This window comes from Ctenopharyngodon idella, chromosome 21 (genome assembly GCF_019924925.1).
Source record: "Ctenopharyngodon idella isolate HZGC_01 chromosome 21, HZGC01, whole genome shotgun sequence".
NCBI classification, from domain to species: domain Eukaryota; kingdom Metazoa; phylum Chordata; class Actinopteri; order Cypriniformes; family Xenocyprididae; genus Ctenopharyngodon; species Ctenopharyngodon idella.
In genome coordinates, this window is record NC_067240.1 from 3,479,474 (window position 1) to 3,492,500 (window position 13,027).

General features: G+C 36.8%; 1 protein-coding gene across 1 annotated transcript in view; it reads right to left on the reverse strand.

The window, feature by feature from the left end:
- Window positions 1–13,027, reverse strand: part of camsap1a (calmodulin regulated spectrin-associated protein 1a) — a 28,420-nt gene that overhangs the window by 13,701 nt on the left and 1,692 nt on the right. The window contains exons 2-3 of the mRNA XM_051878149.1: window positions 12,125–12,282; window positions 3,542–3,804 (exon numbers count right to left, since the gene is read on the reverse strand). Of these exons, the coding sequence (XP_051734109.1) occupies window positions 3,542–3,804; window positions 12,125–12,281 (420 nt within the window). The 5' untranslated portion in view covers window position 12,282. The remainder of the gene's footprint in view (window positions 1–3,541; window positions 3,805–12,124; window positions 12,283–13,027) is intronic.

Sequence of the window (13,027 nt, forward strand, 5' to 3'; positions counted from 1 at the left end):
TTTGATTTAGCAATGTACAAGTGTTTGCTATGAAACACTATTGCAATTTCTCAAACGGAAATTGTTTTAAAGACGTAAAAGGGTCAAGAGCCCAACTAAAACAAACCCTGATCACCATGATGGTGGAACCTTTTTTTGACCAATAAAACAGCAACATCTAAACCTCTGTTAATTCTCAATAAGAACTTCTTTAGACGTGTGACAGAAATAAAGTCAATCTGGTTAGTAATAAGTGAATCAGATCTTTTAATCAGATCTTGAGAGATTTAATGTCTTTTATCTTCAGTTGATTTCATCTAAGGCTGTGGCTGAAGTCAGTTCTTGTGTTTCTCTTTTCTTCAGTGATTCTGCTTGTTAACAGCAGGTGTTTATCATTAATGTCCAATCATCACTTAATTAATTGCTTAAATATCTCATTAACTTGTATTTCTGCTCAGAGTACATATGGTCCCTCTCTAAATGTTGTTAAAGTAACACTGAAGCAGAGTTGATTTAACTCTGGGAATTTTACAGTGTACAGCATATTGATAGTAAAACAGTGTTAGTATGAGTAGTATGTCATTCCAAACATACTGTAAGAAAGAGAGAGCAGTTTACATAATCTCTCAACAAGATGGAAGACTCAACAGATTCAGCCATATAAGGAGAATATCAGTATCTCACAGACTCACACACGCCTGACAGAACACAGAGTCATGGTGCAAGTATTTGTCAGGGAACTGGCTGCTAAGCAGGCAGCAGAAGAATGGAAACTAGAACAGAAAGTCCACTGCCTCCGTTTAATGATGGGAAAGGAGTCTGTGTGTCTGTGGTGGAGGGAGTTCATCCGGAAACACACACTACGCACACAAACCTCAGAGCTCAAAGGGGCGATTTGATTGCATTCAATCAGATGTGTTATTACTCTGATGTCAACATGCTCAGCAAAATTCTCTTTAAACTGACCATACAAAAAGAAAGTCTGTGCTAATGTCCACTATAGTGCCTCTTTTGGCAATGCTGAGAATGCACAAGTTCTCGTAATCATACTTGAGTATTACTGCCTTCAGGTTTTCCTTGGAAGCAGTGTTGTTATAGTTAATTAAAACTTTTTAGGTAACTGAAATGAAGCTAAAAGAAAAAACATACATATAAAACCAACTTAAAGGTAGGGTAGGCAATTTGTTTTATAAACACTTTTTGTTATAGTGGTTGAAACTCTCTTCACATCCTGATAGCAATCAATAATAGAAGTTGTCTAAATATTAAAACTAGTGCTTTTTAAAATACTGGAGATTTTTACTCTCCAAATTAATGTAGAAACATCTTAGAGACGGTATATTTTAAATATTTGTTTAATGGCATATTTTTATGAATGAAGGTCAGTATCAATGATGTCTCGATGAAATTGATTTTTTTAAAATATTAATTATAGACATTCAACATTACAGTATAACTAAAAGCTATCAATTTCAACATTTATTAGCCTTAAAAAAAAAAAAAAAACATCTTTTAATTTAAGTGAACTTATAACAATTTTTTCTCTGTTACCTTTGTTCTTTGATTAACATTAATGACAGACATCACAGCAACTGGTTTATTAGGCTGCTGTGACTTTAAGAGCTGCTGCTGCTGAACATGACGCGGATCTGACGTGCATCTCATTTTCTCACAATCTTTAAGTTCATTTAAGACGTTATTTAACTCATTTAAGATTACTCTTATGAGGATACTCAACAAAACATAATTTTGACATAATTCTGTGTGTTATTGTTTGTTCAAGCGCAAAAGTGAACTCGATACTGGTGCGCGACTTTCTATGCACACAAGTTGTGTGTGTGTCACATGACACGACATTCACAGCACGTTCTCGTTTGTCTTGTGGTGCTTGAATGGTTTAAAAACATTTGCGTGAATAAGAGCGTGATCGTATAAAGTAACTCTAGCCAAATTATGATGGAAAAAACCTTTTGCTGCGTTAAATTTTTTGAACGTGTTAAAGAGAAAAAAATTAATCGCATGCGTTAACAAGTTAATTTTGACAGCGCTAATTAAAACATGTACATATATATTCTGTGGAAGTCTCAGGACCAAAAAATGTTCGTCCAATCATTGCATTCAGTCCTACCTGTCTGTCAACATATGTATTTCCATACCTCCGCGTGCCTGCTCGCGCAGACATCACACATCGTCAAAGCTATTCAGCTGTAGACAGACGTCAGTCACCGAGCACCACAAACAAACAGCAACCGCCTTTTACAGTTCCTCCTGAACCAAAACAACAAGCTTATGCTGCGTTCACACTATGTCGTATCCATAATTACGAGATGGCAACCCGTCACGTTCTACCCGGAGCTGTTCAAGTCCTCAGACTCGGATTTATGCGTTTATATGACACTATCAACTCCGAAACCTATCTGCAGCAGTCAAGAGCTCTGAAGGGAGGGTGGGATCTCATGTTTTCAAAGCTAACTTGCTATTGCTAACCTCTCCGAAATTGCCTACCCTACCTTTAAAAAATGTAAGCGAAAATTAGAAATGTTGCCTTGGCAATGGACTGAAATAAATACAGTGGTTTTGATCAGAATTAAGTAGATAAATTATTGGCAATTTCATATTTCTTTTTTTTAGTACTTGTATAAAAACAAATCGAACAGCAATGATGTGCTGCCATGTGGCGATGCTCATGTGTGCTCATCTCATAAATATAATCATTCTGAAAGTTAGTGATGGAAACTAAATGAAAGACTTTGTGTTTGGGTGCATGTTTGTCCATTAGAGAAACACTATGGATGTTTCCATTGACCTACAAACACACACACACACACACACACACACACACACACACACACACACCCCAGCAGGTTTTGAGCAGATGGTCATACTGTGCCTCAGTTCTGTCCTCAAATACACCTCTCCAAATCTCACACACACACACACACACACACACACACAGATCCACAATAGAGAGCAGCAGTGACCGCTCACTTTTCAGTCTTGGATTAGGAAGCATTTTTCCCATTTATTTTCTCTATAGTGATTTCAAGATATTCTGCAGTAAAGAGCTGTAAGTCATGAACCAAACCAAGTCAACCTGAGATAAATCGAAACATTAAACTGAACAACATTAAACTCGAATAATTAATGAATTGCACTGCACTGCAAATTAAATAATCATATTATGTATATATATATATATATATATATATATATATTTATTTATTTATTTTTTTCCCCCAACTTAGTATATCCTACACACATATACATATATATATCCCTGATTGTCTGATTGTTGGATATTGCTTCAGGAGGATTATGGGTAGTTTAGTTCTTCAGCAATTAAACATGACATTTTAAAAAGTATGAAATCACTCTGACTTGTTGCTTCTATACAGCTCTCATGGTAGGTCTGTTTTAAGGTTAAAATCAGCTTTGTTATGGGTAAAACTAATGGGATTTTTACTTCTGGAACCCGACTGTTGCGCTCTATTAGACACACTTTAACACAAGCCTCTATCACTGTGCTCTCTTCAGGTAAGAAGTCAAAGGTCAAAAATCACACCATCTTAATCGGGGTGGACGAGAGGTCATCATGGGAAACAGGCGTGTCGTCTGGTTCTCTGACATATATCCCTCGTCGTGCGAGCGTTTGGATGACGGCCTGATGGGAGGTGAGTGCAGACGCTTGTTCTCCCTTCAGGAGGAGCCCGCAAACCCTACAGTAGAGATCCGAGGACAGCAGCAGCGATAAAACCGGAGGCTTTATGTGCTCAACGCAGTACTGATCCGTGTAGAACGGGTCTCGCAGGTCAGTCGGGATGTGCTCTGACAGAGAAACACACAAAGAGAAAGAGCTTGTTTTTATACACAAAATACAGAATTATGACAACCTATACTATTTTTTACCAAACCAATATAAACCAGTATAACACTAATGACTTGTAACACCAATATATTTTAATATAATATTACAATTATATTATTATAAATCCAAAAATAAACATTTTCATTTTTTGAAATAAAATTAACATTACCTGAAAAAATTTAATATAAAAATACATATTTCATTTAGTATTTCAGGCTCCATTTCTCATTTTCGTTTAAGCTGAAGTACTGAAATAAAAAATAAAACTAAAAAATAAAACTTATTAAAAACTATATAGTTATAAAACAAAAACACATAACAAAATGACAAAAACACAACAAAATGACTAAAACACAACAAAATGACTAAAACTTTGAAATTAAAATGAAAACAAAAAATATCAAATAAAAAAAAATAATTTATAAAAATAAGATATTAACAAAATGTTCTCTCTCTCTCTCTCTCTCATATTCATATATATAAGAAAAGAAAAATATAATTATTGTAGAAAAATTCAAATATAATATATAAAACAAAATAAATTTATATATATATATATATATATATATATATATATATATATATATATATATATATATATATATATATATATATTGTATAAAATATAATATAATATATATATTATTATAGTGCATAAAAATATATTGTTGTTATTATTAATGATTTTAATGGTCCTAAAATGTGCTTCATTTTCAATGCAAAATTTTATTTCTTTTTTTGTTGTTGTTTGTTTTAAATTTAGGTAAAATGTGACTGTCATCTCTTTTCTAACTATCAATAAATTGTAAGAGGTGAAGTGATAAATCAGATTGTAAGAACTGTAGAAAGACTGTAGGAAAAAAGATGTGAAGATTTCATGTCACACAGACAGAAAATGAAAGTATCAGACAGGTGATTTTGAGATTAGCCACTCTTAGCCGCACGTCAAGGGCTAACATCTCGCTAGCCGAATCAGACACAAGCAAATCACAAACACTTCCACGGAAATACATTCACGTCTGCAGCGCTAGGCTAATTATAACTAACTGCTAAGCTAATGCAGCTAAGCGGTGGCACAATGTTTATTTCATTTGTTCATGTGTTTGACCTTGTTTGCTTGATTTAGCCGTGAGAAGAGAGCGCGGTCAAGATGATAAGCAGCTTTAGTTAATGACGACAGTCCTGCAGGTGGAAAACGCTCACCGTTGAGTATCAGTTTAAGGCTAAAATGGCACTTTTCCCTTTACAATTTCTGTTTCTCTATTACAGATTTGTTTTTGTATATTTTTTCCCTCCACCAAGGGTCATTTTGAGGTTTCGTTAAAGTAGGAGGTCAAAGGTCAACTAGTCAGATTAAAGCCTGAGGAAGATTAACAGTGGCGGACTGTTGAATAACCCCTGATGAGATGTGTGTGTGTGTGTGTGTGTGCACGTATGCAAGTGTGCATTTTACAAATCCTACATAGACAACACTGAAGGCCCGTTCACACCAAGGACAATAAATATAATGATGAAGACATAGTTCTAAAAATAATTCTAAATCTAAAAGATTAGTAGAATTCACACCTACAACTACAACGATAAATGGCACGGAGGAACGATATAATCAGAATCACTTTCAGAAAAAATGTTTCAAGCTGATGAATGATAAAAACATTGACAGCCAATCAGAATCCTTCCTACTTTAAAGAGCTCAAGCATTTAAAGCGGCAGCTGACAGAACTGCAGCGCATGTTTGGAATAGGTGTAGACACTAATATAGTTATTGTTATAGTTATCTGTATAGTTATCGTTCTTGGTGTGAACGGGCCTTAAGACTAAAGCTCTGGTGGGGCGTTTGATGGATGGGAATGTGTGAGATCTGTTTTGAGGGTGTGGAAAGAGACTGAGGAAAGGATCCGTTTGAAATCAAGCTGGAAAATTGGATTTGCCACTTGGAAATTCAAGTTGAGTCAGATTTATTTGCATAGCACTTTTCACAATATAAAATCTTTTCAAAGCAGCCTTACAGAAAGTCTGTTATGTCAATAAAGCCTTGGTGTTTTACCATAGAGCAAGTTCTTGGGCTGGCGATATATAACGATGATACAAGTGATGCTCTGGATTTCAGATATTGTCTATATTGTTTTTATAGTGTTGTGAAGCATATCAGTGCAGCATTGATTTAGACACATGTCTGAGTGTTTAAAGGCAATTAAGTGTTTTAATTTTGGTCGGTTTTGTTCAAAGCAAGAGTAAGCGATTCTCGAAAATTATTAATGGAAATAAGATTGCACGTCACAGGTGAAAAGATGCTCGGGCACACGCCAGGAGAAAGTAATTAAGTGATTTAGATTGTAAATTTTGGGTTTTTGTTGTAAGCAAGAGTAAACAATTCTCAGAAAGCATCGATCAGTTGTCTTAAAGGAATAGTTCACCCAAAAATGAAAATTATCCCATGATTTCACCCTCAAGCCATCCTGGTGTATATGACTATCTTCTTTAAGACTAACACAATCGGAGTTATAATAAAATATATCCTGACGCATCCGAGCTTTATAATGGCAGTGAATGGGTCCAACGAGTATGAGCTGAAGAAAGGGCATCCATCCAAAGCAAAACTTATTCCACACACGGCTCCGGGGGTTAATAAAGGCCTTCTGAAGTGAAGCGATGTGTTTGTGTATGAAAAATATCCATATTTAAAAAGTTATAAAGTAAAATATGTAGCTTCCACCAGACCGCCCTCTGAATTCAACTTACGAAGAAAGTGTAACGCCTCTTGCAGTTCAAAATGCTTATGCTACGTCCTACGCCTTCCCTATTCAACTTACAACATAGATTGCAGCATAGATAATCCTTGATATCCCAGAATATTAAAATATATATATTTTTAAAATATATAAACTATATATACACACACTACACTACAAAGAATATATTACAACAAAAATAAATTATATTATATTTTATAACATTAACATAATATAAAAAAATCTACACACATCACAGACAGTTTCCTCTGTGTGTGTGTGTGTGTGTGTGTGCACTACTTCTCATTAATAAATAAAGGCTGACAGTCAGAAGTGGGTCACACACACGGAGGGTTTCCCTCACGATGACATCTGACCACACCTTCCACACTGGACAAAGAGCTTAAGAGCAAAACATCACATGAACCCACAACATCACATCAAATTGTCTTTATCTCTGTTTGAGCTGAAGATGCAGGTTCAGGTTTCAGACCCTGAAAGTCTCTGAGAAAGGACAATCAGTCAAATACTATAACTCAACATTACTCTGAAACATTACGAGTGCATACAGCCACTGAACATTTAGATTCAGATTTGTTTATTTAAAAGATATATCTGCATGGTTAGGGTTATGGTATGCATAGTAGTTCAAACCAGAGCCGTTAAATATGAGTTTTTCAATGGCTCTGGTTCAAACACAGACCATTTAAAACATTAGGCAAATGAGGGTACTTAATTTAGATACGGTTCCCTCATTCATATGCATGAGGTCGTGAAGGCCAAAGAAATCTTCTTACAGATCAATATGGATCTATAAGTAATAATGACAAGGCTCGTTTTGAAGGGAAATTATCAAAATTATCAATATAATTCTATACCTATATAATTTCCAATTAATTTATCAGACATTACAAAACCAAACATTACATATTTTCCTATGTGTGTGTGTGTGTGTATATATTATATATATATATATATATATATATTATATTTATATGCCCTACTTTATCGACATACAGTATACTCGCGTCAGGTGATATACACTCATCCGCCACTTTATTAGGTGCACTTGTTCACCTGCTCATTAACGCAAATATCTAATCAGCCAATCACATGGCAGCAACTCAATGCATTTAGGCATATAGACATGATCAAGACGATCTGCTGAAGTTCAAGCTGAGCATCAGAATGAGGAAGAAAGATGATTTAAGTGACTTTAAACATGGCATGGTTGTTGGTGCCAGACGGGCTGGTCTGAGTATTTCAGAAACTGCTGATCTACTGAGATTTTCACACACAATCATCTCTAGGGTTTACAGAAAATGGTCTGAAAAAGAGAAAATATCCAGTGAGCGGCAGTTCTGTGGGAGAAAATGTCTTGTTGATGCCAGAGGTCAGAGGAGAATGGCCAGTTCGAGCTGATAGAAAGGCAACAGTAACTCAAATAAACACTTATAACAACCGAGGTGCAGAAGAGCATCTCTGAACACACAACACGTCCAACATTGAAGCAGCAGCAGACACACCGGTGCCACTCCTGTCTGCTCAGAACAGCAAACTGAGACTACAATTCACATAGGCTCACCAAAACTGGACAACAGAAGATTGGAGAAACATTGCCTGGTCTGAAGAGTGTTGATTTCTGCTGCAACATTCAGCTGGAAGAGTCAGAATTTGGCGTAAACAACATGAAAGCATAGATCCATCCTGCCTTGTATCAACGGATCAGGCTGCTGGTGGTGTAATGGTGTGTGGGAGATTTTCTTGGCACACTTAGTATCAATCAAATATTGTTTAAACGCCACAGCCTACCTGAGTATTGTCCATCTCTTTATGACCACAGTGTTCCCATCTTCTGATGGCTACTTCAAGCAGGATAATGCACCATCACAAAACTCAAATCATCTCAAACTGGTTTCTTGAACATGACAGTGAGTTCACTAAACTGAAACTGACAGTCACCACATCTCAATCCAATAGAGCAGCTTTGGGATGTGGAGGAACGGCAGTAACTGTCTGATGCTATCATGACAATATGGACCAAAATCTCTGAGGAATGCTTCCAGCACCTTGTTGGATCTATGCCATGAAGAATTAAGGCAGTTCTGAAGGCAAAAAATGGTCCACTGTATATCAAGTGGCCAGTGAGTGTATACTACATAGCAAACACCAACTGCTTGATTGCTTGTATCATTGCCAAATATAAACTATATTATCACCAACTTTAATCTGCTAAAGCATGAAGATATAAAGATATTACAAACATTAAAATCATTATTTTCTGTAAAGCTGCTTTTAAACAATGAGTATTGTGAAAAGCACTATATATGTAAATTTAAAATCACATAGCCATGATATCACCTATTGGTCCTAAAATACAAATATATACAGGTTATCGTATCAGCATTTTCTGTTTCAGTCGATCCTTTATTTTTACCTTTAGTCTAAATGGAGATTAATGTTTTTTGTTCTGAAGAAGTCACCAGATTTATGAGACCTCCAGTTACTAACCATCAAACAGAAATCATTTAGCATCACACAGGTGTATCAACACACCATATGCACGTTCACACACCGGTGCTCTCCCACAATCACACACAGCTATTTCAGTCTGTAGGCTTTGTGATGTAACACTGACGCCGTTATTTCTGTCCCCCGATTAAACTCAAGAAACCCTGCTAGAAGAAAACACACACCATCATCATCACTTTCCCCCCACCTATCAAATCCAGCGTGTTTCACATGCACAAATGTTCATGAGTACATTAGTACTCCAGTTATATCAGATGCTTGAAATGTTATGAACAGCAGCTACGCTAATTATTTTCCATCTGCTTTTCTGTTTTATCTTGGGATGCCAATCCCGAGGTAACTAGAGACTACGGCAGCTCCAGTTTGGATCCGGCCTCTTACGAAGACTTCAGATGCCCCAACACCTATGAAGAGACGACGCCAACCCTGCGAGGACTTCAGATGATGCCAACTCTGAATCAACTTGCACCACTGCCAAATTTTCTGTATACTGTAATCATTATGTTCATAATTTGTAATAATTACTTTAATGAGATCATTGTTTCTGCCTAAATGAATACATGATGTTAACTGACTGCGTGATTTTTATTATCTTAGAACTGTGAAATATGGACATTACTTGGACACAGTCACCTCTAATAACAGATCACTCTAAATTGTAATGTAGACACATGCATATTCTGTAAAGCTACTTTGAAACAATTTTTTAACTTCAGTTAGTGTGTGATGTTGCTGTTTGAGCATAAACAACATCTGCAAAGTTATGACGCTCAAAGTTCAATGCAAAGGGAGATATTTTCTTTTACAGAATTTGCTTTTTAAAGTCCCCCTGAAATCAAAATGTACGTTTTTTAGCTTTTAGTATGAATATGTTAGCCTTAAGGTTATGAATAAGCTGGTGTGTTCCAAAACAATGACAAAATTCGCATTTAGGAGATATAATTATTCAAAATATACAGTCTCTCACTTCTGATAAAATGGATCACGGATTTTCATGACATCATATTGCACTTCAGCTTCTCATCAAATCTTCTGTCCAATCAAACGCACTCTAGAATCTGAAGTCCCGCCCCCTCCTACACTATCAACAGACACTGAAGCTGCGGCTGAAATCTGTCATTTGTTCACACATTTACTAGTTTCTACATGGTGAATGGCACACAGTGCACTATATAGAGAATAGGGAACGATTCAGACAGTGTAAATATGCTTTCCATAGAAGCCAATAAAGTCCGTTTTTGCATTAGTATAACGTGAACCGCCGCAGCGCGAGCACAGTCTGCTCTGGCCCAGAGACAGGAGAGCACAGAGCGGTTCATATCCGTGAGTCGGCTCAGACCACGAAAGGTATCGGACCAATTTAAATTCTGCACAGAATGCTGTATTTTAAAATGATATAGAGGAGATTAGGAGGATAAACGGTTAGATATTAAAAACAGAGGTTTTACTGAGTTTAACGGTTCTGGCAGAGCTGTGATATAAACAAAACGCTATTGGCTATTTTAAAAAAGGGGCGGGGCTGTTCGATATATTTCGCCCTGTCTTCCTGTTTCAGTTAAAATTACGTCAACACACTGAATAATGCTGCACGTTCCAAGACACTTCAGTGGGCCTTTAAGGACTACAACAAATGGCTGGTAGGGATTACAACGAGCTTCTTCCCGGGTTGGTGACATCACAAACCCCAAAATTTACATAAACCCCGTCCCCGAGAACACACAAGAAAGGGGGTGAGGCCATGTTGGGCTGCTTTAGAGAAGAGGAAGAGTTGTTGTAGTAGAGTGTTGTTATCATGGCGTCATTTTACGCCGGACTGCTTCACAAACGAGAATCAATTCAATGCTGGATTTGCACAAAAGATTAACATGACGGCACATGCTAGTGGATGAGTTGATTCAACTCCACAGCAACTACATAAATTTATCCACTAACCGTTCAGAAACATCCAGTTTCATTCTAAAAGTTGTAACTTCTTCCTGAGTCTCTCCATCAGTGTCGACTCTGGTTTGAACAATGTAAGGCTGAACACCGTCACTGACAATCCTCATTTTGGCTGCGTGAGATTCTCCAGCTTTGTTGTTGTTGAGCAACCGAAGCGTGAGCTGTTAAAACTTCGCCCTCTTCTGGAAAGGGGGCCGGGAGCAGCAGCTCATTTGCATTTAAAGGGACACACAAAAACGGTGTGTTTTTGCTCACACCCAAATAGGGGCAAATTTGACAAGCTATAATAAATGATCTGTGGGGGATTTTGAGCTGAAACTTCACAGACACATTCTGCCATCTCACTATATGAGGACATGAGCTTCATCTCCAAAGCTGCTCTAGTCTTCAGACTGACGGCAGAAGGTCTGGACTCTATCGCAGCTTTCACTGGCCAATGTCTGACCAACATGATCACAGTTTCCGAGTCATGTTTAGGGGCGTGAAAATGTAAAATCGATGTTCCTTACATTAACAGACTGGAGTGCATCTAATAAATTATTAATTCCAGAACATTGTGCAAGTTTACTGCAACAATGGTGCCATAAACTTCACATACTTGAAAATCCAGCTGATAAGCGCTCATTGTCAGTTGCAAACACGATGGCTTTCTTCTTCCATAAGGGGGTTTGGCATCACCCTAGTTCATGCATCAATCACAATAATTTATTCCAAAGGTTCGGCTCAACTAAAGAGCACTGGGTGAATGTCCAGTCCTTTCCCAACCTCTCTTCTGGTCAGTGTGAAACTGTGGTCACTGAGGACTCTGAGAACTGCTGACTAAGAAACTTCACAAACACACACACACACACAACTTCTGCCACATCAGACCTATTTCCGCCATGCCAGTCGCTATATATCTCTGCCAGCATCCAAAGCAAGCAGTGTGATAGAAGTCACACAAGAGTGACTGTGTTGTGTCCAGAACGCAGTGTCCAGCACTAAGAATGGTATTTCTATGGTTTTGGGGAACCTATAAATATCACAATACCATCACCTTTTGTAAGGAGGGATTGCAGAAAGGAGATGCACTTACCTTCACCGTACGCTTTGGCGAACAACCAGCGGAGGTTAGCTTCTATCTTTGCTCGGGCCGAGTCGTACATTTCCAGCGGCACAATTTCAAGTCCTCCCTCCGCCGAATCCGCTCTTCTCGGGCCACCGTCCCCACCTGCGAGCGCACCTACATCCATCCTAAACACAAAAAAGGCATTGAAAACATCATAAACAGTTTACCCTAAAAAAAAAATAATGAAATTTTAGTCAAAAAGGAGTTATCCTACAGAATGTCCACGCTGCTCTTTTACATATGAAAATGGCGAAGCGTGCACAAAACAAATTACTTAATTTTTTATTCTATTCCTTATAAAGTAATCATACAGCTTTAGAAGATTTTGAAATATTGAAAGTGTCATATGCACTATTTTTATGGTGCTTTTTGGTCTTTTTTTTTTTTAGAACTTGAGAGTCATGGTTACTATACAAAGTTTGGAACAACAAGGTCTAGAGATTGAACTATACATTTAATGATCCCGTTAAATAAATAATAAAAAACAATTTTTGGAGTCCTGTTTCTTGTTTTTTTCCCCTTTTTTTTAGCTAATGGACTAGTAAAAATATATATATATATTGTACACACATTTATATACACATTAATATTTACTTCTAGGAAAACCGACCCAAATATTCATGACTCATCCTGCACTCAGAGGAGTATACACATTTTCCTCCAATAAAATGCTTTCTAGAATGAGATTTTAAAAATATTTATACTATTGTCTTAAAATATGACATATAAATGAAGTATTTAGTTTGACGCCCTATATAATGAGGTGGGGAAATCTAAAATCTAAGGTAGAAACAAGTTCCCATAATCAAATATTTAATATTGGCTGATAGCAATAAATAAATGTAAAACATTATCACTAATATTGGTCAA